We start from the raw sequence: 27,741 nt of genomic DNA on the forward strand, positions 1-27,741 counted from the left end.
CCATATAGGTTATAGACCTCTATGTAAGTTTAATGTGGCACTTAATGCTTGGATAATTTTCGGGAGAACCTGACCCGGCACCTGCCCCTGTTTGTCCCGTTTGCAACTTCTGGAGTCGAAAAATGGCCCGAAAACGCAAAACAAAAAAAAGCCTCAGCTCGTGAAACCATATACTCTAAACAGAAGAAGCAGTCAAGGAAAGAGAAAGTTGGATATTTGTGCCATAAGAATCAGGGTAGCCTAGCCTATTAGGCTTGTAAATCCTCAGTTTTGTTTTTTGTTTATAATCCTTACTGACAAGCTAAGTAGGTCTGTGTGCCTAGTCATGTTGTTGCTGTACTTCTGCCTTAGCCTATCTTATTTTGCATACAGGCAAAAGCTTAGGTGACCTAGGTTAATGTGAATGAAAGTTCCTTGGAACATTTGGAGTCAAATCTTGTCTAGAACTAGGGATCAAATTTGTTTATTCTCCTAGTAATTACTTGATAGCCTACAATTTGTTATAGAGGTTAGAACCTAGACAGGCTTTTAGACAAAACTCCTAGGCTAATTCCTAAACTTCATTAGCCTATGCTAGACTATAGGCTAGGCCCATCATGCCAAAATCCCTGATAAATTTGGAGGTATTAGCTTAAATTGCAGCTAGGAGCAATCTAAGGATTTCTCCTTGTAGAGCTCTGGAGTGATGACTAGTTGTATACAAGAATCACTGGTGACCAGGTACTGCTCCATCTTCAATAGTATCCTAATTGAATTTACACTCTTTGGAGGACCACTCAGCATCTAGCCTTTGTTTAAAAACATCTAGGGATGTCACTGACTGGTGCTCTTGGGGCCCTATTGATTCCAGGGGAATAGAGCCAACAAAAGGCCTGGTTGACTGCTGCTGTAGTGTTGCAACACAGCCAGCACACCACAATTGCACCAGCAGCATTGCAACACTTCAGCCGCAGTCAACCAGGCCTTTTATTGGCAGCATTCAGTCAATGCACTGGCATGACGCCAGGGTCTAATCCAAATTAATACCACTAAATAAATTAGGTCACTTGTTGGTTTTTGGTAGAATAGAGAGAGAGAGCAAAAAAAATTATTGTACCATGACTGATGGCCAAGAGGGCCTCCAAAGAAACAAGGGAACTTTAATTCCTATTATTAAAAAAATATTAAGCCTGGAAGCTTTATTTACAGTGATAAATGGGGAGCTTATAGTATATTGTCCAGCCATGGATATACTCATTACCAAATCAATCATTCAGCTAATTTTGTTGATCCACAGGACTGTTCTATTCATACTCAAGATATAGAAAGTCTGTGGAGACGCTTCAAAAAGCACTGTAAAAGACCAGAGATGCAAACAGCATACATGGAGCAGTATGTGTTGCATTTCATATTTCTGCAAAATTTTGAGCAAAAAGACCAACTTCATAATTTTTTTATTGAAGCTGCAAAGCTCTATCCCCCTGGAATCAAGGCCTAGAGCACAAGTCAGTGACATCTCTAGTGCATCAGAAAGTGATGATGAAGAGTTAGATATGCATGATTAGTTTCTTTACATTAAGTGATATTTATCTGATATTTATAAAACTGTACATGTAGCTGCCATAAAGTGTTTGTTTTGATGAAAGAAGTTTTGCTGTTTTTAAAGAAGCTCAGAAGCAATGTTGAAAATAATTTGCAACAGAAATGAATTTCATATTTGTATTCAGGATGAAATTCTGAAGCTAGTGGTAAGTTTTTCCCCAAAAAACAAATAATTCAAACTGTTTAGTATTTCTCAAAAACTGTTTAGTATTTCTCAAATCAAATCACCACTCAACAAGATTTAGTATTTTCCATATCAAATCAGAGCTTTCAGCAAAATTTAGTATTTTTCAAATTGAATCGCTGCCATGATGTTTCTGTGAAAAAAAAAACAGGAAAAGTGAAGAAACTTAAAGAAGCTTAGAAGTAATTTTGAAAATAATTTGCGATAGAAAAGAGTATTATATTTGGACTCAGGATTAAATTCTAATGCTAGTGGTATGTTTTTTTTTTCTAGCTGATTAGTCTGTTAATATAAACCTTACCCACCTCTAGTTCTTGAATTGGTACTAACAGTAGGGAATAATGCTGGGAGAATGTTACCCCTCAATAACTTAAAGGCTAAAATGGCATCCCCTCTATTTCTCCTGTATACAAGTGTAGAGAGATTCAACTTTGATAGTCTTACAGGATAGGCAAGCTCTTGCATGCCAGATATCACTTTAGTGGCATGTCTCTGCACATCTTCAAGAACTTTTATATATATTTTTTTATATGGAGAGGCAAGTGACATTCTAACTTCAAGCTTAGGATGCACAAGTCCCTTATAAAGAAGACTGATGCCTTTAGAAGAACAAGTGGAAATGGTACACTTAATCAAACCCAAGGTTGAACTAGCCCTAGCAGCAGACCTCTTAGCATGAGTGCTGAATTTTATTTCATTATCAATAGTGACACCAAGATCTTGCTCATTATTTACAGAGGAGAGTGGGTGGCCTAAGAAAAAATAAGAGCAACAAGGATTCAGTTTGCCAAAGTGAATAATATGGTACTTGGCAATTGAATTCAAGAAGCCAGGCCTCATCCCATTGACCCAGCAGTTGAAGATTATTTTGTTGCAGGACATGATCTTCACAGGACAAAGCTGGCCCAAGAAGCTTCAGGTCATCTGCATAAAGAGTTGAATTACTGCTGATAATGGAAGGAACATCATTGATGAAAATATTAAATAATGTAGGACCCAAGACACTTCCCTGAGGAACTCCACTCAGAACACACGTTGAGAAAGAAAGAATGAGTAAAAAAACACTAAAAAATTACACCACAGTTAAACTGGGTCATTTTTTTCAGGAGTTACTAGCTCTATTTAAACATTTCCACAAATCTGTTTTCAAAATAATATTTTACTGTTTAGACTAAAGGAAATAATAACTAACATTCCTGAAACAGGTACAAATGGCAATTTAACCATGTTTTACTTAACTTGCTTTCTCTGTCTGTTTGTTGGTTGCCGCCTTTAAGCTATTTTCACATAAGAGCAGAGAGAACAAAGATTTCATCATACAAACTGATGCATATTCTGGATCTTGCTACTGGATATATCTGCATAACAGAAATCCAGGTTTGAGAAAGGAGAAGTAAATTTTGGATTCAGCATTCACAAGTCAAATGTCCTAGGCTACTAGAGATTAATGAAAATTAGAAAGGAAAAGGCTCTTTATCCTCTTTTTAAGCATTGTGGTTTATAAATGCCAGAATTTACAAAGATTAATGGAATGAAAATCAGTATTTTGGAGAATTGTTCTTGGGATTTTAGGGTTGTCTCAGTTTAGCCTGATAAAAGGCTAAGTTTCCTGCCCAGATTCACATATTGCTTTTCTCTTTATATTTTCTGTAAATGTATGAAGTGGCTTAGTGTTTTGTGGTTTTAATACAGCATGTATTAAAGAACTAAGTAGGCACAGTTTAAAACCAAAAAGAGTTAAATACATACTTTATAAAAAAACTTTAAAAAAAAACACATTTTACAAATAGACTAAAAAGGGAAAATACAATTTTGCAGTTCTAAAGAATACTTTTAATATACAGACTTCAAAATTTCCTTGAATGTTTGAATGTTGTGAACTCTTTTACTTAAACTTGTAAAAATTTGAACATGGTGTGAACTTTACTTAGTAAAGAACTATCAATTTGTCATCCACAAGATTCATAAAATTATGCTTCTATGATAAATAGTTAGATATCATTAAGTAGTTGACTGGAAATGCACACCATATTCAAATTTTTACAAGTTTAGGTAAAAGAGTTCACAACATTCAAAATATTCAGACAATTTTTAGTATATATATCAAAAGTATTCTTTAGAACCAAAAACCTATTTTCCCTTTTTGGTTCATTTGTAAAATGCTGTTTTTTGATTTTTTTTATAAAGTATTTATTTTCTCACTAGCTATTTTTTATAGAAACATTTAATCAAACTTCTGGTGACTATGGAGTGTTTTGGACCCTTTAAGGGCTCAAGATGGAATTTGTCTTAAAAGTAATCATTGAATTATGAAAGAACATAAAAAAGACAGCAAGTGATGTATTAACTTTCACCCTAGCTAAATTATATTGTAAACTGCAAATTTATCCTTTATGCCTTTTTTAATGCTCTTTCCAAATAAAATACAGCTCAAAGTTCTTTGGTGCAGTCAATCATGAAGCACTTCAAGCAGATCTTGACCATATTCAAAACTGGGCAACAATGTGGCACATGAGTTTCAATATTGACAAAAGTAGTGGTATACATATTGGCAAGTCCAACCCAGGTTTTAACTATACTATTGTCAATCCATCTGTAGACAACATATAAGAGCTGCAAAGTGTATTCCATTCAAACTACAAGAAGACTGTGTCCTCATACAAACTCTGTCCTTGCACTCTTGAATAAAAAAACTATTTCCAGTAGATCTGGTATGTTTTTGTGAGGTTGTACAAGGCCCTTGTCAGGCCAGTGCTTGATTTATGAATGTGCATAGCATCACCAGGATATAGGGGTGATGTAAAGCTTCTGAAAGGGGTGCAAAGGAGAGCTAAGGCAGTAACAAAGATGAGAGACAAACCTTATGTTGAACATTTGAAGGAGCTGAAATTATCTATACTGGCTTACTGATGACAAAGATCTAATATGCTTATGACATATAAGCTTACTTCACAAGAAATCCCCCAATTCATCTGTCAACTTTCCAAAATGTTGGCACTGACAGGATGGTACATTCCAAGAAGCTCTTCAACCCATATGTCATACTCAATACTGATTATAGTTTTTCTCCTGTTGTGTAGTAAACCACTGGAATCGTCTCTGAGATACAACTATCTCTGCCAGTGACATAATGTTATCAAAATCCTTGGGGGGGGGGGGGCACAGTTGGAGTCAATTTTCCCAAATCAAGTGGAAATGACAGTGAACTCTGAAAAATGAGCCATTTGGTACAATAAAAGTACTATATAGTACTATAAACATAAATATTTTCTAAAGAAAACTGATCTGTTTCCATTGATGTTTAGATTATCCAGGCTTATTTTAGTTTTGAAAATTTTTTTGAAGAAACTAAATTTCAGCTGGTGGGGCAAACTTGGGTCTGGGGAGGATAAACTGAGGTCAGGGAGGGGCAGTGCCCCCCCCTGCCGCATAGCAAATTTCGCCCCTGATCTTAGCACCCAATGATGAAGCTTTCAAGAAGTTACAATGCAAATGGAATGGTGTTCTCTGAAAGTACTAGCAGGATGCAGTTGATGTTTGATGATCCACATAATCAAGTATGGAGGAATTCACAGATCTAGATATATCTTAATTTGCTCCAAAGTGCAAAATACAATAATATCTTACCCCAAACCTCCCCTAACATATAAATATATAACCCAAATTATGTATGTCCCATGTGTTATCTGGTTCTTGATTTTCCGTGATATCACAATTTAGAGCAAATTGAGATCCGTCTTGATCTGTGAATTGCTTCGTACTTGATAATGTTGACGATCAAACATCAAATGCATCCCACTAGTACTTCCAAGGAACACCATTCCGTTTGACCCCTGCCACAGCCAAACATAACACAAAAATATATCAATAAGGGTCCATAAAGGGCTTAAAACTGAATTTCCTAGCAAAACAACTATTATATTCAGAAACAGCATAAAAAACATCAAGTGGTATGTTCATTTAATTCATAGCTCAGTAATGGAAATATATTAATGGACATACTATTGCAGGGGATTTGAATGCCATATTGACTCATGATGTTCAGCTGAAAATACCTATGGTTTTCACAATTGTTTGTTTTGTACTTGACATTCTAAATGGTTTTCACTTGCAGAAGCTGTTAAGTACTATAGCATAGTCTCTGGCATCAGCAAAACCAGATTCTAAAAGTTTTAGTTTTCTTGTAATGACAACTTATTAGCTGATAGAGCATAATCAGCAATTCTGATTTTTGGAAATTACAGCACAAAACACTGCAACATTATTATAGGCTGGTTCAATAAATGAAAAGAATATTTAAGGTTTATTACAGGGCAGAAATCAAAAAAAGAAATATGCCATTACATTCAATATTCTATGCTCTATCCTGATACAATAGATCCTGCTATTTCAATTGCCATCCTGTCTAATAGGCCAGAATTAGCCCTAGACAGTGTCTTTTGTGTCAAGACTACCCTTCTAAAGTAGCTAAAGTAAGCAACAAAATTTAGGCTTCATTTCTAATAGAGAAACTTTGTTTAATATTTGCATAGCCTATGTTTTTTTCCAGTTTCATTGCATCTCAGACACCTAATTACAGGATATAGCCATAAACCGAATACTAAGTCTGCTGAGTAGAGGGTACAGAGTTGATCATAGTGTTATTTATCTCTCTAGTGTGGGAGCATCTATAGACCTCCCTAAGATTGCATCACCCCTTTCATCCATAGTTGGTATCTCTATGTATATCTACACAAAGAGGAAAATAGGGGGAGATCTTTTATTATTGGTTTGAAAGATTTCTCCTATGTTTACTTTTTATGTGTCTTTTAAGCTTAGTACTTCTCTGTCCTCCCCAATGGTTTGACATGTCTATAACAACATGTATTGGTTGTATCATAATTAGCAGGGTAGCATAATAGAAAAAAAACAGCACACTTGGTATCCTTATTATTTGTCAAAATGACTACTTTTAAATATTTTTTTCCTTTTAGATAAATCAAGAAGAAATGCAAACTAATGGACCAAATCCACCAAGTGCTACAGATGAGAGGGCTGATCAGAATCTGAATAACCTGAATGATGTATGTATAAAACAGAATTAGCAGTTCTTTCTTCCTTTTTTTCTTTAGATTTTCTTCTGTTTGTCTTTTTTTAAGTGTATTGGCAATGTTTTGAAAATCAGGAGAAGTCTCTTGATACCTTGCATATTTTAATGGTTACAAATGTGTTATCCAGGCAAATAAAAGAGCAGACAGATTTTTTGATGTGATCTTTAGTTTCCAATGTAACTTCTTTAATAGAATTTCAGGAATAAGTCCAACCAAGCATCAAAAAAGTAACTTTTGTGCACAAGTTATTGTAAATCACTATTTGAACTTAGGTGGACAAGAATTGCAGCAGTGCTTTAGGGGAGATAGATAGTCCCCTCTCCAAAGTTCCTGGGGATTGGCTTGTAGTGCTGACACCTTGAAGCTTTTGGTGTCTTTAGCATCTTAATTTAGCTTATGTGTCCACATTTGTTGGCACACTCAATGATTCTGTTGGTACATTCTTCATACCTCCCTCCTAAACTCAAAACCCTAGAAGGTAGGGCTCCCTAGACATTCAAAATATGGCTTACTCAAACAAAAATCTAAGCATCTAATGCTTCAAATTGCTGGCTGCTAACATTTTATTCCATATAACAACAATTCTGGCCTGAACAGGGTCAGAATGTTATCAAGCACAAATTACAAGATTACCAATTGATTTAGAGTTACTGAAATAAAGAGTATATAGCCTCCCAGTCTCAGAGGCCCTGCTGCTGTGCTGTATTAAATTTGTTCCTAAATGTATTAAAAAAAAAAAAAAATGAAAATAAGGAGCAACATTAAAACTCAAAACAAACAGAAATTATTCCAGATATGAAGGGTTCGCCTTCCTCAATACCTTGTATGTTATGCTAAAGCTGTTAGCACTTTTAAAAAAGCTTCTTGTTCTAATTAAATGGCTCCTGTGTTTCAGCAGCCATTAAAAAAAAAAAAAAAAAAAAAAAATGGGACAAACACTTCTTTTTGTTTTCAGTTTTAATGTTGCTCCTTACTTAGAGTTATTTTTTATTTGTTTTTTTTTTTTAAATGCATTTAGGAATAAATATAGTATAGCACAGCAGGAGAGCCTCTGAGACTGGAAGGCTATATACTCTTTATTTCAGTAACTCTAAATCAATTGGTAATCTTGTAATTTGTGCTTGATAACATTCTGACCCTGTTCAGGCCAGAATTGTTATTATGTGGAATAAAATGTTCAGCCAGCACTTAGCAGCCCTAGATGTTTAGATTTTTGTTTGAGTAAGCCATATTTTGATTGTCTAGGGAACCCTACTTTCTAGGGTTTTGAGTTTAGGGGGGAATATATAAAAACTTAATTTTTTTTCAATTAACTGAAAATAATGAGCAACATTAAAACTCAAAACAAACAGAAATTATTCTGTATATGAAGCGTTGCCCCCTCCTCAATTCCTTGTTCCTTATGTTAAAGCTGTTAGCACTTTTAAAAAAGCTTCCTATTTTAATTAAATGGCCCTTGTGTTTCAGTAGCCGTTTAAAAAAAATTGGGACAAACAGTCAACTTTAGTGTAAAGTGCAAGGTATTGAGGAGGGGGCAACCCTTCATATACAAAATAGTTTCTGTTCGTTTTGAGTTTTAATGTTGTTCCTTACTTTCAGTTAAAAAGCTTGTTTTTTTTTTATTTAATTTTAATCATTCTTCAAATAATACTGGTAAATCTGGCTCACCCTCCATGAAATATACTCCCTGCCCCCTCACGTCTACATGGAAACTTTTTTCCAGCATAAAGTGCACCCCCCCCATCGAATTCCCTCCAGACAGTTCCACCCTTGCTGGAAAAAACCCTCCCTGTAAAATTTCTTGCAGACAATTCAGCCTGAAAAAATTACCTTAGCATACTTTCATTTGAAAAAGGCTTTAATCTCTTATTGGTTTCTCAATCACTCCGGAAATGCTTCCTTCCATGGAAATTTTCTCCGGAAATCAAAAGACGCTGAAAATAGCCCCTTGATAATTCCCCCAAAACATCTTCACATGTAAAATTGAGTTGGCAAAGAAAATCTAAGACAATTAAAAAAAATTTTACATAGGGATTTTGTCAAATCCCCCCAGGATTTTGTCAAATCCCTGGAAAACTCACCTCCCAGAAATATCCCTTCCCAAGGAAGATTCTCCCTATAGAAATCCACCCGAAGCACAAAATCCCCCCTCTCAAAGAATGTCTGTATACTTCCCAATAATAAATACTATACATAAACAATGGGGAAATTTAATAACTTACAGGCCTCTCCCCAAGGACTGTGGGGGCCTCTCCCCTAAAGACATATTTATTTGATATTTCTACTACACTGAACAAAATGGCTATATCAAAACTTTCATCAGACACCTTGGGGAAAAATGGGCGTCAGAGGGGGGCCAGTTGCCCTCCAATCTTTTTGGTAACTTATAAAGGGCACTAGCACTCTTAATTTGCGTTCGAGTGCACCCTCTCTAGATCTTCTAGGACCATTGTTTCAATACAATCAACCTTGAAAAAAAACAACAACAAATAAACATGCATCCATGATCAGTCTCCTGGCAAAAATATCAAAATTACACATTTTTGTATATAGGAGCTTGAAACTTCTACAGTAGGGTTCTCTGGTATGCTGAATCTGATGTCTTGATTTTCATTAAGATTCCTTGAATTTTAGGGGGTATTTTCCCCCTATTTAAAAAACCATGCAATTTTTCCCAGGCTCATGACCTTTGATGGTAACACTGAACTTGATGAATCTTATATGTTTGGAATCAGAAAAATAAGCCAATTCTTTTGATGTATCTATTGATATCAGAACTCTGTTTTTCAGAGTTTCGGTCACTATTGAGCTGAGTCCCTACTTACAGTTTGCTACCACAAACTATTTGAAATGGAGTCCTTTATTTATAAGCTGTTATTATCAACTGTTTATTGAATTAAACAAAAACATATTTTTGTCCAGTGGTTTACAAGTACAATAGGATTAAAAGTATAAAAGGGCAATAGAATGTTGCATTGTAAACATCTATAACATCAATTTTTGAAACATGGATGCTATAAGAAAAAATTTGTCTAGCCAAATCATCAATTAGCATATGAGCAAGATTAGATGAGCCTAAAAGTCTATTGTAAACTTCTATTTTACAGCATTGAAGTATCGATTTTTATTGAGTTAAACTCCAAATTAAAAAAAAGTCACCATGAAAAAGACACAAGATGCTAAAAATTAGGGCTAAGCCAGAAATAATCCCTTGTTCCAAACCTGACATAAAAAGGCTCGTATTGAATACAGCCATTTTTATCTTGAAGAATACTTCATCTATACAACTCTTAATTTTTATTAAATGTTGCATAGTTGTATACTAGTTATTAAAGTGTTGGTCCATTTTATATCATATAATATCATACTTTTTATATCATATGATGGATTTTTTTATATCATATGAGGGTGGGGATGTTTAAAGCTTCAAAAGTGCATTTTTCTGCCCACATATTCAAACTTTTCATGAGAGATGCTTCAAATGAATGTATATTTTTCCTCTGACCTCCCTTTACATGGAAGAATGTGTAGGCTATCTATGGAAGAAACATACAACTTAGGTGGTGATGGAGGGAAAAAATTCCCCTTCTATTATGGGAATGATATTTTATTTCTTCAGTCGTAGCTTTTATATATCAAAGCATGGGGATTGAAATTGAGCTTAGGTGCAAAGATTAGTGGCTTGATTACTTCTTATTTTAGGAGCGATTAGTTTTATTTTGAAAAGCAAAGATTAATGAGTTCCTTTTCGTTATGCTTTTGCCTATTATGCAAAAGTTAATTGTAAATGCAAAGTTGGGGGTTGGGGAGGGTGGGGGTGTAGCCCCCTTCAGAATTGAGGACAATTCTGGATCGGGTACTGAAATGAAACAAAGTGGAAAGGAATTCAGACGAAAGCAAAGAGCAATGTCAAACTTAAACAATTACAAATTGTCTTGTTTATGGGGGAGTGGGCTACCTGCTGTTCTTTACATTAAGGTCAAATCTCTTTTTAGTTGTTTTTAGTTGCAATTGGCATTGGCTGCTCTTTACTTACAGTATCTTACCACAAACTGTTTTTAGTGCAACTTGTTACAATATTAATTGTTTCTGTTCATTTAGGCTCCCATGGGGATAGCTCCGCCAGCATATGATGAACTGATGGATGGAACTGTTCCCAAGAATGAAATGTCAGCTCCCCCTGCTTATGAAGAAAGTACAGTGTTGCCGTCTTATGACCAGGTTGCAAGAGAAAAGGCACAGGAAGTACAGCAAAATGTGAGTTTGTATTTTTTTTTTTATGAAGTTCTTATTTTTTCTTAATAATTTATATCCTTTCAAATATTTGTTAATGAGCAGTAGACTTGTGAGATAAATGAGGTGAATACACTTTCCAAAATTTGGGGGGGTATTTGTTAAAAAGCATGAAATAAACATGAAATTATAGACAGTTGGACATTGGCAAATCAATGAAAGCCAAGTCCTATGAAAGAACTATCACCCACAAAAGAGTCTGAGCTAAATATGCAGGTTTTGCTGCACAGGGAGTAGAATTCCCTCAAATATGGTGGAAACAGTCCTTGTTATCAGATTTTGATTGAAAAAAAATACTCATTCAAATTCGAGAAAACGTGAATAAACAAGTCTTATTTTCTTAAGGATTATTATCCTAAAGTAGATATGTAACAATTATCAAATTCCTGTCCCTCTCCAAGGTTGGTATGTAGGGATATCTTGTTTACGTTTTTTCACAATGATAAGAAAATGTATACATCTAATGGCACTGCTGCCAGAACAGAGCCTGAGATCTGTATTAAGTTTAGTGTATTGTTCGAGAGAGTAGTTCTTGGTTTCTTGCTAATTGCCTCACATTAAGTGTTGCCAAATCTAGCTTCCTGATTTTCACTCAAATTTCTCAGACTTGCCGTCAGCTTTCAGAAACTCATCTTTCAAGGGATTCTTTTATTAGACATAGTGATCATTATGTTGGTTCTATGGCAATTTTCTTGATGAGAATCTCTCCTTCAGGGATCAAATTTGTCGAATTGAAATGAAGATATCTAGGAATCTTGCAATTCCTAGGAAGCTGAAACATATTTTTCCTGGGTGGATTCTAAAAATTTTGTTTTACACTTTAATTCACTTTTATGTCACTTGTTGTCCTACTACATTTTCTTCTTTTCTGATAACAATCTCCAGGGTATATAGTAAAGCAAGGAACCTCATGATTGACACGAATAGCTCTATTAATTAGCCGTTGCTTGATTTAAATTCACTTTATATTATTTCATTGTGTCACTTGTTTTTCTTCAATTACTTGGTTATATTCCACTGGCCCTTAAAATTAGACTATCTATTTGTGTCCGACTATTTGGCATATCGTCTTTGTAATTATGATAATATTCGGATTCCATTCAGTCCATTTGTCAGATGAAATTTCAACCACTGGCTGTTTCTCATGCTGACTGGAATACTTTACCAGAGTTGGCCAGAAAGTGTCATTCCTTTGATGCCTTTCGAAGGATTGTAAAATAATCTTTATTATTATTTTTTTTTCTCCCACAATTCCAGCCATAAAGCCTTGCAGGGATTTTTTTGATGTTGATGTTTTTGCTGATGTTATTGTGGGTATGTGTTTTTTTTTCTTTCTTCCTGCATTCCATAGAGCCTTAGAGCCATAGAGCCTTGTATTTGATGTTGGTTGTTTCTGCTGACTATTATGTCAGCATGTAGCTGTTTGTATACTTGTTGTATGTTTTTTTTTTTGTTTGAATTATAAACCTGTTTTTAAACATCTGGTAGTGGCTTAATTTCGTCAAATCCTGGGGGTGGGGGGCAAAGGTGGAGACAATTTTCCCAAATCAAGTGAAAATGGAAGTGAAAACTGAAAAATGAACCCTATATTACCTACCGTAAAGGTAAAGATATTTTAATGAAAACTGAACTGTTTCTATGGATGCTTGTATTATGTAGACTTATCTTTGTTTTGATAAGATTTTGAAGAAACTAAATTTAAGCTGGGGGGGGGGCAAACTGGTTTACTGGGGGAAGTGGATTATAGTTGGCATAGTTTTATTTTCATAGTTTTTGTTTGTCATAGGTTTTATTCATCATAGTTTTATTTGTCATAGTTGTCATATAATTGTCATAGTTTTATTTGGCCTTTATAAAGGATGATTGATGTAGGCTATTCAGTAAAGTTACTGTGCTAAGTAGTAAGCTTTCAGATATTAGAAAAAAATAAGCTTTATCCGTTCCATTGTCTGATAATAGAGGAAAATGAAAAAGTTTGTGATACCTTGGATGTGAGGGAAGATTTGTTTTGTGAGGAAGAATTAACGACAGTACTAAAAGGATTAAAAAATAATAAGGCTCCAGCGGCTGATAGGGTAGTAAATGAGTTTCTTAAATATGGTGGCTCCGAGGTTAGAAACAAGTTACTGAATATTATGAATATGATTTTTGAAAAAGGGAAAGTACCAAATGATTTTAGGAGAACCTTAATTAAGCCAATTTATAAGAAAGGTGATAAAAGTGAGTGTCGTAATTATCGAGGCGTTTGTCTGGTCTCTGTAGGTAGTAAATTACTTAGTAATATGATACTTTTTAGACTGAGAGATGCCGTAGACAAAGTTTTAAGAGAAGAGCAGTGCGGTTTTAGAAAAGGTAGAGGATGCGTCGACCAAATTTTCACTCTTAGGTTAATAATTGAGAAGTGCCTGAGTTGTCAAACACCTTTAGTCCTCAGTTTTATAGATTATAGGCAACTGTTCGATTTTAGTGAGAAAACAGGTTATTCAAAGATTTTATCCTTCCATGATATACCAGGCAAATACATTAAAGCCAGCAATAATATGTACAAGAACTTCAATATTGCAGTTCAGGCCGAACATAAGACCAGCAGCTTGTTTTGTATTAAATTAGGTGTTAAAAAGGGCTGCGTTCTATCTTTCTTTGTATGGATTATTTTGATGGATTTTGTATTAAGGAGCAGAGGAAAGGGAATGGGAGACCACGGAATCAAATGGGAAGGAAAGTCTCCTGGACTTAGATTATGCTGATGATTTAAGCATTCTAGAGGAGACTGTGGGCAAAATGAATGAACTTTTAGAGGTTTTGCGCTTTCAGGGTGCTAGAATAGGTTTGAAAATTAATTTTAAGAAGACTAAGTCCCTAAGGCTAGGAATAAGTGAAGATGAAAAGGTGACGTTGGGTGATGAAAAGATTGAGTGGGCAGCTTCACTTACCTTGGTAGTATTATTAGTAAAGATGGTGGGAGCGGTGAAGATGTTAAAAGAAGAATAGCCAAGGCTCATGATGTTTTTTCACAATGAAAAAGTTTGGAAGAATAGGAAGATAAGTCTCCAAACCAAGATTAGAATATTAGAAGCTACAGTGATGACAGTGGTCAAATATAGCTCTGAAGCATGGGCGCTTCGAAGAGCCGATGAAGATCTTCAGTATGTATTCCAAAAAAATTGCTTGAGGTTTGTTCTGGACATTGAGCTAACTAGCCGTATGTCCAACAATAGAAAGTGCGAAAAATAGGGCTCAAAATTACCATATTGGACAATTAAGAGAAAAAGTCTGAGGTTCCTTCGGCACGCTGCTTAGATGTAAGAATGGAGATTGATGAAGATTATCCTTTCCGACCGACCGTCTAGGGCTAAACGAAAAGCAGGTCGTGCTCGTCTGGGGTGGGAGGACGTCATAAAGAAAGATTTAAAGGAAATGTGAACTTCGTGGGAGGGTGTAAAAAGGGAGGCTTTGAATAGATTGAGATGGAGGAGGAGCGTGTTTAGCTGTGTTGGCCTCAGGCGGCTTGGTGCAGCGGTGAGTTGTTAGTAGTAGTAGTAGTAGTTCCATTGTCTTGAAAGTATATAATTTTTAATAATAAGTGATTTTCATCTTTTTTTTTATGTTTTACTTCGCTATTTATATTTTTGTTATTAGTGGGTTATAAATAACATAATAAAAATATTTACTTTTTTCATAAAGTAACAAATTAAAAACCAATCCTGATTTTTGTTTCTTTTACAGGTCCCGTATTCAATGAGATCATTACTTTTAATTGATTCAATTCTACAATTGATTTTCACTATTGACAGCCAATGAAAACTGACTCTTTGTAAATAGAATAGTTTTCATTGGCTCTTAGTAGTCAAAATCAGTTGTAATATGCTATATTGAATACGGGGATCATATTGAGAAATTCCGATCTATTTCTTTCTTGCAGGTAAATATGGATGGAGAACCCAGAGCTGTAAGGTCCTCTGCTGTGACAGTATTTTCCGTCGACAATAATGTTCCCCGACATCCTAATTCAGACATGGTCCTTGGAACAGATTTTATATTTCTTCTCGCTTTTTTGGGTAATTTCGCTTTATGGACTTGCATTATTTTTTAGATGGTCCTGTTAAATGAATGAATGACTTTTTTTATTGAAAAAAATGCCGTTTTTAGAATGGCATTAACAAATGAAAAAGAAGATGAAAATACGAAAAATGCATAAAAAAAGAGCTACGTAAACAAATAAAAGATAAACTAAATGTTATTAAAAACGTTATTTTTATTATCCGCTTTGTCAGATTTATGCAAGGTTAGTTTAGGTTTCTAACCCATTCTGAGATTTATAACCTAAGCTTAACTTTTACCATCAAACTTTGCATAACACGGACAAAACTGACTGAATCCAAGCAGAGAAAAAGGAATTTCGGACATTCACCGGTGTCGACATTTACCAGATTTCGGTCTCTCACTGTAACATTACATAGGTAGGAAACACACAGCCAGAAACCATATTTTAGGCACCAGTAACCGGTTGGTTTCTGACAAATGTCAAAACGATAAAGTATATGAGATGGTTCTAGTATTATGGAAAATCCTTCACAGTAAATATTAGCCACAGTCAGAGATCCAGCCAGACCTAACTGGCAACTAGCCGCCTATTCTTCGAGCATAGGAGGACTCCAAGAGCAAATTTCCGCGTATCTGAAACACAAAGAAAAGGCGCTCTTTTTGTTGGTGCGTACACACATATACCAAAATAGAGGTAAAAATAAGGACATCCTGAAGAGCGAACGAGCTGTAGACTCTAACGAGCTATAATGCGTCTTGTGTTTCGTCTTTTGCAACAAAAAGAAGTCCACATGCTATTTGCAACTTTTCACCTTGATGTGCAAGCAAGAGAGTAGATTGATTTGAGACTGGAACCCATTGGAAGGCTAGTATGCTTGTTACGTGGCATACAGTTTGAATTCCTAGTGAGAATGCACATTCCTGGTCAGTTGTATATTCCAGTTAATTGACAAGAAACTCCTAATGGTCTCAGTTAAACATGTATTCTAGTAAATTAATTTCCTAGTCCAAAGGCCGATTTAGAGCAAAATCTTGGGGAGGGGGAATGTAATAAGGACGCCAATAATTTACCTAATTGATATCTTAATTTAAAAAGAAAGAAAAAATTGGGTACCAGCAAAAATAGATCCGCCCATGTCCTAGTCAGAGGAAGAACTTTTCAAAGGAAGAACTCTGTAGGGTCGTGTTTATGATTATTTTGAAGCTGTTTTGAGTCCAGTGAAGAAGTCAGAGTTTTTTTTTTTTTTTTTTATCAACTATACTTTCTCAGACACAACCAAATATATATAGTTTTAAAACAGATTTTACCAGTCAGCCAAATCTAGCATGGGCATAGTAGAATTACAAAACCTAGTATCTATGTTCAACAAAAAAGAAGTCGCAAAGACAGCAAGAAAAAGACCTTAATTGTATTTTCAGGCACCGGTTTTGAAGTGCGCTTTGAGCGGATTTGACAAAAAGGGTTTTCAGGTTCTCCGTGTTTAACCAAGCCAAACTTTAAAGCGTTTTCATCTTACGAGTTCAAAGTGTGTTGGACACGGGTTCTTCAAAATTTTAACGTGCCAGAGTAGCATGGTTGGACACTGGTCCCGAAAAGACCCAGACCTGTGTTGAACATGGTACTCAAAACGATAATCTGCACAACCCGTGTCGAACTCCGCGCTGAATGTGGGTGGCCTGAAAACGGAGCTATTAAAAAACATGTCAACGAAATGCTGTTTCTTCATATATTTGTTTTCATTCTAAATATGAAAAAATCACTATTTTGCTATTATACTGAAATCTATAAAAATATAGATTCTAGGTTTTGGCAGAGGACAGACGAATCTGTTTTTAATGTTAAATATTACAATCGGCTTAGTAAGTTTGGTTAAGTGGAAATTAAATCTTGTGGTCAAACAAAACTCGATCAGTAAAAGGTTATTCTCTTTTGCTAAGTGACACTGTATGATGAAAAAACAAAATCCCTTTTGAAGCAGTATCTCCCGGGATTCCCTGCTATAGACTATGGAGGGAGAGGGGGTGGGATAGTATAGTTCTTATTGGTTACTATTGTTTGTTCGTTATAAATAAATAAATATGTGTCAATTTAAATGAATCTGCATACTTTCAGAAAATATAAACTTGGGTCTAAAGAATCGCTGAACTATAGCTAAAACCTTAATTTTTATAAATTAAAAATTCGCCCAATTTAGGATTTTTCTGTTATTGTTCTGTAGCGCTGCACTTTAAATGGGACTATTGCTCCAGGATGTATTTTAAAGGTAATAAATATTTTTGTTGTGCTATTCTCAAAAGATTTTATCAATTTCTTAGTTTTTCGGTTTACCCAGGTTAGAAATATCAAGAAGCGAATCCATTGTCACAAATGGTAGTTGGTGAGCGTGCATTTGAAATATTTAATGTTTTTTTTTTTTTTTTTTGGGGGGGGGTTTCCTACCTTGATATCGCCCCCCCCCCCCCAAAAAAAAAAAACACACTAAAACTTTCCCTTTAGTTCTGTGAAAACTAAAAATTTTTCACACATTCCTGAGTCCTTTATTCTGATGGATAATTTAAGCTGTCTCAGTTCTTACTATTGATGAACGACACTCAACTGCTTCTTAATGCTTATCCCCTTTTTTTTTAAGATCCCAACAAAGAGTATTGGTAACTTGTAAATGTGGTAACTGGCGCTAGTGTCGACACAAACCCCAGTGCCATATAAAGTTTGGCGTTTCTTGACATTTTTTAAACTTTGTCATTTGGGTTTTTTTCCAGAAATAAAGATCAGGCAGTTATTAATACGAATATTGCTCACTGCACTAATTACAATAATTTGCCTTATTATTATACTAAAGAAATAAACATCGAGAAACCCCAAATGGTAGATCGGGGTAGTGGTTTTTTCTTCTATACTAGTGTTGATTCCCACCTTAATCCTTTGCAGTGACATTCCTTTTCAACTGGGTTGGTTTTCTGCTTTGCACCTGTGTTTGTCAAAGCATTGCTGGCAGATATGGAGCTCTTTCTGGATTGGGCCTGTCACTTGTCAAATGGGCCTTGATTGTCAAACAGCATACTGACCTTATTTCGGACGAGAACCGCTGGCTATGGTACCTTCTTCTAATGCTAGGTAATTTTTGTTAAATTGTAAGATTTGCAATATTGTAGTCATTTGAAATTAGCTGTTTTATTTACTACATGAAGATAAGTAAAAGCCCTCCCGCTGCCCCCAAAATAGTTTTAGTAATTTTATTGATATCAGAAACCAAAGATAGAAAATATGCTTTAAATTTGTCAACAAGAACACTAAAACTTTCACTCTTTTAAACAAACTCTACCGTACTATCAAATAGGTTTCGAATAACTTAATTGATTTTAGCTGTTACAAAACCTTTCTAAAATTTGATGACAAAAATTAGTGAAACGTTCAACCTCTTTTGAAACTTTTTGTGTGCTCTCCTGTGATGAAGTACATATTTGTAGTTCTCATTAGTCGGGATGAATAAGGGGAAGGGGCGGGGTTTAAACACAGTTATGGATGTGTCAATATATGCATGGGTACTAATTCACCCTTACTACGTTGACCCTCTTTTTGAACCTTATTGTAGCGTGCAGTGATAAAATCACACATGCGCAGTTTCATTACTCTGAGTAAATTAGGGGGAGGACCCGGGATTAAACTACGTTTCTTATGTGTTAACATATGCAGGGGTATTGTTTCATCTTTCAACTTTCATCCTCTTTCCGAAAGTTACGAGAAGAAGATGGCGTTATCCTCTTTTGGAACCATGTTTTTGCTGTCGGATGAAAAAAATACATATGTGTATTTTTAATGACTCTGATTAAATTAGGGGGGAGAAAGGGGTTAAACCACATTTCTTGATGTGCCGACACCTGAATGGTATTACTTTACTGTTTCAACTTCCACCCTATTTTGGAACTTTTTTATGCTCTCCAGTGATAAAAGTACATTTACATAGTTTTTAATATTCTGGAAAAGTTAGGAGGAGAAGGCTAGGTTAAAACATCTTTCTTCGTGTGTTAATATAAGCAAAGGTAATACTTCTATTGCAAACTTGTCAGTTTTAGTATATTTCTGAGGTGCTAACCAAAAACCAAAAGTTAAATTCTCTCATTGTTACAGGAGTGATTATCCTGTTAATAACTGAAGAGGAATGCAAATAGACAGGATAAACTGAAATATATTAACCTTTAATATTTCTTATTAGCTTATACTTCTTATACCTCTTATGAGCTGGTTTATATCCGTTTGATGTAATGATTATTATCATCTAAAATCGTTTAATCGCATCTTCGATCTTGCCTCCAGCAATGACATCATAGTCAGTACCTCATGAGAAATTAGCTCAGCTTTCCTCTACTTTGTAAATCCTAAAGATTTTTCAAAATTATTTTAAGTAATTTTTAATTAAAAAAAATATCAATTTTTAAATTATTCTCAAAGCTGTTATTTTTAAAACTAGTAAAGAACGAAGTTCAGCCCATAGTAACCGAAAATTTAGAAACGCTGTTTGGTAAAAAAAAGTGTCTTATGAGAAAAAATAACCATTTAAAGCTAATTCAGAAACGGTAACTATTATTTTGATGAATTTTGAAGGTAAAATTTTATTGGAGAAATAAATTTGTGGGAATTTCGAAAACTTTTGAGAATGGCACCAAATCGAAATGAAAACTCCGCTGTTGGGATCTTTATAGTCGAAAATCCCATACAGGAAAGATATAGCCCCCCCACCTCGAAAAACAAGGAAGAACACGTTTTTACATGGATAGTCCTGATGTTTCTTTTTTTTTTTTATCACCTCTAGCGCAGCCCTGGAACACTGGAAAGCTGTTAAAGGGCTCATTTGAAAAAAGTTACTATATCTAAGTGCTTTTTGTAAGCAACAAATCATAATATTAAGAATAAAATAGAATTTTTGACAAAAACAGCATCTTCATATACAAGATGATGTTGTATTGGGTATGATGTCATATTTGAGTGACTGCTGCCTGATTCCCAGGGATTCGTTTTACTAGATCCAGGTAAAAAAATTTGAAGGCTTCTACATAAAACAAAGAATTGATATATATATATATATATATATATATATATATATATATATATATATATATATATATATATATATATATATATATATATATATATATATATATATATATATATATATATATATATATATATATATATATATATATATATATATATATATATATATATATATATATATATATATATATATATATATATATATATATATATATATATATATATATATATATATTTATATTTATACATATTTATTTTTTTATTTATTAATTGAAAATCCGTCTACAAAAACTTGAAAAGGACGGAACAAAACGAGAAAAAAAGGAAAGAAAAGAAAACAATAGTATGAGACAAATATCGACAAAACCAATAAAAATCAAATAAGAACCTCAATTATAAATAAATCAAGGATAAAATATGAATAAGAACAAAATCAAAACGAAGCTAATCCAAGGACAAAATAAGAACAAAATCAAACAAAGCAAAAGCAAATTCACACATACAACATCGACATATTCATACATAAATAATAAAAAAAAAATCATCAGCAGACGAAGCTATTGCACTAGAAATGGGCCTAGCTCATGACCAACTACTTTTCTATTGTGTTTTCCAATAACTCGAGAGATAGCTATTTCTGGGTCTACAATTTTGTATTTTTTAACTATAGGTGAGTTTCTGTGCCAAGGTGGTAGACGTAGTAAATATTTTGCAAAACGGAAAAACAGCGAACGGATTTGTGACTTTTCAGATTTTGTAAATATTTTCCAAAATGGAGCGATGTACAATATATGGGGGAGGGCTACTGCATTGAACAGGCTAGCTAAGAGATGACAATTGAAGCGGAACTTGCAAGTGACAGTAGAGGCGTAAGATGCTGAAATTCGACGGTTAAGATGAGAAGAGAACTAGTTTGACGTAAATAGGACCCGATGCGGAGGCCTAAGTATACTATTTGATCAGCAGGCTGAACCTTTGAGCTCCCAAGTGTTGTTGAAGGGGTAGTAGGACTCTTCCAGTTGAAAAAAACTATTTTGGACTTCGCCGAATTGAACAGAAGCCCAACCTTGAGGCATTCATCTTGAAAGATAGTAAAAATTTCACTGATTCGCTGTAGCGTACGACTGAAATTCAGAATATTATCCGCGTAGCACACAAACGGCAGCTTAGTAGATGCCCAAATTAAAGAGCATGGACACTGCTCTTGAGCCTCAAGGAGGCGATTATCGAAAAAAATGTGCGAAGAAAATGCACTATGTCGAGCGCCCTTCAAGATTAATTTGAGCCTTTACTTAGGAATCAAATGCAGCTTTTTATCTGGTGGAAGTTTCAATCGAACAGATAGCCGTGTATACATATCCCTAAGTGTACGAATTATATCCGGGTTCATTCCACGCCTACCACCTTTAAGAAACATGGCAGAGTGAATGAGTGAGTCAAATGCGCGTCTTACGTCGTGGCCAGCAAGAACTAGACTTTCTCCCGCAGAATCGACATCAATAAGAGCATTTGCTAATACAATGAGAGCGTCAGCACAGCCAGTTCCTCGTTTGAAGCCGAATTGGTGTGGGGGTGTATAGCAAATTGCTTCGAATTCGTCCCTAAAGAGAAGCTCGAAGAGCTTACAAAGAGAGGTTGCGACGGTGATGGGCCGAAACGAGGTATACTGGGGTACTGCTTTTCCCTTCTTAGGGATTGGAGTAAGGTCACCAATACAGAATGTTGAGGGCACAGTGCATTGAGTGAATATAATCTGCATTAGCAGTTTGAGGTGTTGGGTTAAAAGAATGCTTCCGTTCTTTAGATGCATAGCTCCCACACAATCAAAGCCGCTGGAAGACTTCCATTTTAATTTTTCGGCTGCTATTTCTATTTCTCGAGTTGTCACGGCGTAATGTGTTTCTGGCGAAGAAGCTAAGAAGGCATCTAATTCTTTATCATACTGATCCCGAAGATGGGGATCAGGAAACGAAAACTCCGATTCAAAGTGAGCATACCATTCATCGTCAGGAATATATATAAGAGGGATGCATAGAGGGAGGTTTGTTACGTGACTGGGAAACAAATTTGAAGAGTAGTGCACGGTCATGTCTGGCTCTAGCAGAGTTCCGATCGGCAAGCATCTTCCGATGAAAAGCAAGAGCCTTCGAAAATTGTCTTTTAGTACTGAGGTGTAGATCATTCACGATATCAGATCTCGGTTTATCGCAAATCTTTCCACAGATTGAGCCAAAATTTTGCTTTTCACCATGATCTAACTAGATCAGGATTTGATGACCAGCCTGGGACAATACCTTTGCTATTTCTTCGGAGATGAACTGCTTGGCTCTTGGAAAAACGAAGGGTATGGCAAATCTCGGCAGAATACATGTCCAGGCTAAGGCGTGTTTCTTTTTTCGATAAATTACCTGGAATCTCTAGAAGATTAAACGGTACTCGAATTTTATTTAGGATAAAATCCGAAGAAGACTTGAAAAGTTCACTATTAATTTTTGACCAATCACGTGAAAGTGGAGGTGTTCGAGGATTAGTTTGGTGTGTATGCTGGGGTGGTGTGTGAATTATAATGGAAGATGAAATGGGAAAATGGTCCGATAACTGGTATTCACTCAAAACAGGAACTTGTTCCTTCTCGAGGTTGCAAGATATCGCGATGTGATCCAGATTAGATGTATGAGATGATGTATGAATGTAAGTAAAATCTGAATCCTTATGAGCCACTCTAACCCAATAACCAAATATACCCATAATGAGGATTGTTCGCGGCGATTCTTGGCTATCCCTTTCCGTTAAATTACAATTTAAGTCTCCAGCTACCACACGTGACAGCCCTAAACGCTTAACTTTATCAAGCCACGAACCTAATTTCTAACACGATTTAGCAAAACGACGCTCGGATTCATCACTATAATAATCAGTAGGTAAATAAACGTTAATGAATACACACCCTTCAACTTGGCCAGCCAAGAAGTGATCACTTGTTTCGAAGAGGCTAGAGCGAAGGGAAACACAAACAAAAGTCCCGAGCCCCCCTGACGGGCTGCCTCTATCCTTACGCTGTTCAGCAGGTACATAGTAAGACGAAGACTCCTGCAGCTTAAGTAAAATTACACTATACTTAGTTAGGAAATGTTCTTGTATAAAAATTACATTATAATTCGACGAAAACCATTAAGCACAGGAAGTCTATTCGCAAAAAAGCTGTTGAAGTTCCAGGATAGAAACCGAACTGACGAGCTCATGGATTCACTGCCTTGCAATTTTTAGGACAACTAACGTTGTAGCATGTATGCCCAGGAACTTTGCAATCTACACAGAAAGGACTCTTCTTGCAGGGAGAGTCAGAGTTCGATTTGTGGTCACTGGCACCGCATTTGGAGCAGATAGCACTGTTTAAGCAATTCGCAGTTACGTGGCCAATCATGTGGCAATTAAAACAGCGACGGGGCATGAAAACAAATTCTTGAATCGGTAGTGTCTCATATCCTATTTTCAAGGAGTCCCTTAGAAATTGATCTCGGTCAGCACGAGTTAGGAAATAAACTTTGAACGCACGAGACTTTCCGCATTGTCCAATTTTGCTACACTTTGGGATTAAGTCTTTAAGTGTTGTGCCATTTAAATCCCCTGGAACTTGCTTCAGAACGGCAACGAAGAGTGGTTCTTTGACAGAGAGATTCAGATTGGTATCAGAACGTTTTACAGTATCGGCTATTTGATTCGCAGTTTTCTTTGACGGGATGATGAGCTTCCATTCCTCTTTTTGACGCCTGAGTTCACATATATCACCGCCAGAAGTAGGGCATAGATTGTCTATTTACGCTTTACGCTCAGATGGATCTTTCAGGTCTTTTGGTGGATTTTTCAGAATCACTGTAAATAAAGGCTTGGGGGTCGGGTTTGGTTGGGAGGCCGAGGGGAGAGGGGCACTTGCTGAGGGATCGTAATAAAACCAAGTTTTCTGGACAGTTCACTAACTTTTGCCACAACTTTAGAATTGACAGCCTCACCAATAGTCGGAAAGTCACCCGGGCTTGTAATCACGAATTTTTGGATACTGGCATTTTGCTTATCCTGTGACACCAGGTTCTAACACATCAAGAATTTTCTCTTCATACCTAGCATGAATCACAGCTCGCGATGTGACGCTTAACTCTGTGTATAGAATCTTCTTTGCTTTTATAATTTGATCGTGATCGAAAAACGCAACAGCTGCCTTCTGAATTGTCTCTTGTTTGACCCTATCAATCAAAGACCGACTCAGGAAATTCAAGACAAGGCTCAGAATCAGCTTTTCCGCCATTGCGCACAATTTACCTTGCAATCGCAAATAGTCCAAAGCACAATCCGTAAATCATACCCAATCAAGCAGGCAGTGACGTCACAGTGGAGTGATAATTTTATAGTCTGAGAAATTGTTTTCAAGGTCATTGAATTACGTCAAGTTCAAACCACTGAATTAATGAGATTTCAAAATCTAAAAAGATAATCTCACACTGAATCTAGGTCAGGAATTACAATCACTTACATTCCTTTATATATACATTTATATATGTTTTGTGTTCGGGTCAAATCTTGCCCTCGTTTCCCTGTGTGCGCTTTATTTTTCGTAGTTTTTTTTAGAATATTCATGTTTTGTTAATCATTTTATATATTTTTCTTTTGCAGAATTGGTGGAATTTATAATCATTTTATAGAATTCTTTTATAAGCCTGACAGCTTATCATTTGCTCTTTATTTCAGGACTGACGCTGTGCATCCGTGCAACCGTGATCTACCAATGTATTAAGACCGCTTGGCACCGTCGTGAACGTGTTATTTTGTACGCTTAATATTTGATTTTTTAAATTTAATCTTGAATCGTTTTTTTTTAGTCAGAAGTCGATTAAACAGGTATGTTTCTCGGTACTTCTAAGCTTCGTTTTTATGTAATTCTGTCTGAATAAATTCACTCTTTTTCTCTTATTTTGGTGGTATAATACAATCCAAATACTTTTATTTTAATGCAGAATATTTTATTTGCTTGATTTGAGCCAGTATTAAATTCGAAATAGCTTTAAATTTCATCAGATGCTGGTTAAAAAGGATTACTTATCTGTAATTTGTATTTTAATTTGCGCCATCTTTTTCAAACATAAGCGTATCGGTAGTTTGTATTTTAATTTGCGCCATCTTTTTCAAACTTAGGCGTCATTTCTGTAATGCCTTCTCAATAAGTTCAATTTCTTTGGTTGGCAGTATAATAATCCAAAATTATTTACTCGCTCATTTGCGTAAATACAATAAGGCTCATGTATAATGGTGCTCGTTTATTCAGGACGTGATCACCTCTAGTTTTATTCAGTTTACCATTCAGTTTTTCCATTTTTACCATTTTTATTCAGTTGATTCATTAATTTAATCATTTCATAGGCTCTTTCAGGCTATTTTGTGAATCTCAACTGCTGATTCCTTAAATTTGTTATTGTTATGGTCAGATCTGGGGGTTTGTATCCTGCGCGGGTTAAGAATAAAAAAAGAAGAAGATGATATCACGTACAAATAACACTGTGAATAAATTAAAGTGTATAATAAATAACATAAATATAGTAATCAGTGATAATAATAAAGCTAATGATAAAACTAAGACTAATAGAATTAATTTGATTAATCCTTATAAATGTATTTATCAGTTATCAAATTATTTTATCGGTTTTTTATTCGTTTTATCTAATTTATTAATAAATTTAACGTATTTGATTTATTAATAAAGCTACCCGTAATTTTAACAATAACATTATCTTTGTGATTTATCTGAAAATGATTTTTAATGGTGGGGTCCCAAATAAGAAATGTGTTAACTGTTAATTATCTTATTGTATGGATGGACATATCGTTGAAAGTAAAAAGACTTCATCTGCCGGTGATGAAAAAGGTGCCACGTGTTGTTTTCCACCTCCTGTTTGTAAAAATGTATATCGAGTTCAAAAATATGAAGGTTTGACCGACAAGTCATTCTGACAGCTTATGTCAAAGTGATATTAGAGTTTTTTTCATGTAAAAGCTCAAAAGAGTAGTTGCGTTTTACTCCCACCCCTCCGTAACAGATTCTTGCTTGCATGCCTGAGGGTTAATTCGTCGCGGTTTTTGTTTTTGGCATCAGACGCAAGGTATTTTTTTTCAGAGTATCGGTAGAGAAACAAGGGGGAGGGCTCGATAATTGTATTTTGTTGCCCATTTTTTCGGCGTTGTCCATAAAGGTTGATGGCTCGATGGTAAGACGATGGTTCGATAATTACAGTTTGTGTTGTCCATTTCTTCTGTGTTGTCCATAAAAGGACAAGGAGGATGGCTAGATAATTACAGTTTTTTTTGTCCATTTTTCTGTGCTAACCATAGATAGACAAGGAGGGTGGCTCCTTATATGCAATTTTGTTGTCCATTTTTTTTGTGTAGTCCATAGAGAGACAAGAAGGATGAATTGATAATTAGACCTTATGTGGTTCGATTGAAAAAGCTGGGATATGTGTTGTTTTGTTGGACAGTGATCATTTTCACCTATTTCAAAGCCTAAATTTTAAAAAAGCCGGCCTCAAAGCCTTGGTTAATGTTGAAAATTGCCTTTTGGCAGTCAATTAGGACCAATTCTGATTCCACTGTCCTGTTTTATTCAACACCTAGTGTGGTATATTAGCTGCAAATTTGATTGTTTAAAGATTTTTCTTCATAGGGCTTTTAGAAGACAGAAATTATGTTAATACCAATTGAGTAAATAAAACTAGGCCGTCTTCTTGGTTTGAATGATCTATATAAAACCAAGCCTGGTTTTATTTGTCACCGTGCGCTCACCGTCTTTTCCCTTCATTATCGTTTTATTTTGCAATTTATTCATGCTTAAGTTGTGTTTTTTTTTTACTTTAGTCCAGAAACACAGTAGTGTTCTTGTCTGACAAGGCTGGTGTATTTTCAACGTATTTAATGTGTTGTGATATTTCAACTATTGATCAGTTAAAAAAGGTATCTCAGCAGTTTTGCTGGTTGGTTTAGACCACACTGGATAAAATTAGCAATTAGAATAAAAAGTCCTAATGAAGGAGTAAAAGATACTTCACAAGTAAAACTAGGCTTTAGTGCATAGCTCATTACAAACCAAACCGTTTGAAGGGGTCTTCAAATATTTCCTGGAGGTTGAAGGGGGGGGGGGTGTATAGTTTTAATAAAATATTATATTTTTAAGCTTTAAGTATTCCATTTTCTGTTCGTTATTGTGCATATTTCGGGAAAATTTTCTGATCTTTAGACAATGTCTGGGGTAGCCCGATTGTTTGCATTAACATGGTGCGTCCTTTTTATAACCCGACACTACATGTCAAATTTTCCGATTTTGGTTCGTATTTAGCTTTCAGAAACTGATTAGGTGTTTGAATTTATTTGTTATTACTTGTATTATTGTGGCATGTATTTCAACTAATGAATGTACAATTTACATAGTAATAAAATGGTTATATATGTGGAAA

The 27,741-nt window shown here is 35.2% G+C and overlaps 1 protein-coding gene across 4 annotated transcripts; it reads left to right on the top strand.

The window, feature by feature from the left end:
• Positions 1–169: 169 nt before the first annotated feature.
• On the top strand, positions 170–27,741 carry Ndfip (Nedd4 family interacting protein). 4 transcript variants are annotated; one of them, XM_089103135.1, is made up of 6 exons: positions 170–235; positions 6,739–6,828; positions 10,957–11,112; positions 15,071–15,206; positions 18,122–18,307; positions 24,989–27,741. In XM_089103135.1, the coding sequence occupies exons 2-6, from the start codon at positions 6,754–6,756 to the stop codon at positions 25,075–25,077; spliced, it is 642 nt and encodes a 213-aa protein (XP_088959261.1). In that variant the 5' UTR covers positions 170–235; positions 6,739–6,753; the 3' UTR covers positions 25,078–27,741. The 4 variants fall into 4 exon arrangements, with proteins under 4 accessions (XP_088959261.1, XP_088959276.1, XP_088959269.1 ...); XM_089103150.1 differs by having other exon boundaries at positions 210–256; XM_089103143.1 differs by having other exon boundaries at positions 217–309.

The sequence above is a fragment of the Artemia sp. Qi Xiang Cuo genome, chromosome 2 (assembly GCF_049724085.1).
Source record: "Artemia sp. Qi Xiang Cuo chromosome 2, ASM4972408v1, whole genome shotgun sequence".
NCBI lineage: Eukaryota > Metazoa > Arthropoda > Branchiopoda > Anostraca > Artemiidae > Artemia > Artemia sp. Qi Xiang Cuo.

What these genes read in the sequence shown, in the direction of transcription:
- Ndfip (XM_089103135.1), top strand. Translation starts at nt 6,754, where the DNA reads ATGCAAACTAATGGACCAAATCCACCAAGTGCTACAGATGAGAGGGCT. An exon ending in ATCTGAATAACCTGAATGAT is followed by an intron (nt 6,829 to 10,956) that starts GTATGTATAAAA and finishes CTGTTCATTTAG; the next exon opens with GCTCCCATGGGGATAGCTCC. An exon ending in GTACCTTCTTCTAATGCTAG is followed by an intron (nt 18,308 to 24,988) that starts GTAATTTTTGTT and finishes TCTTTATTTCAG; the next exon opens with GACTGACGCTGTGCATCCGT.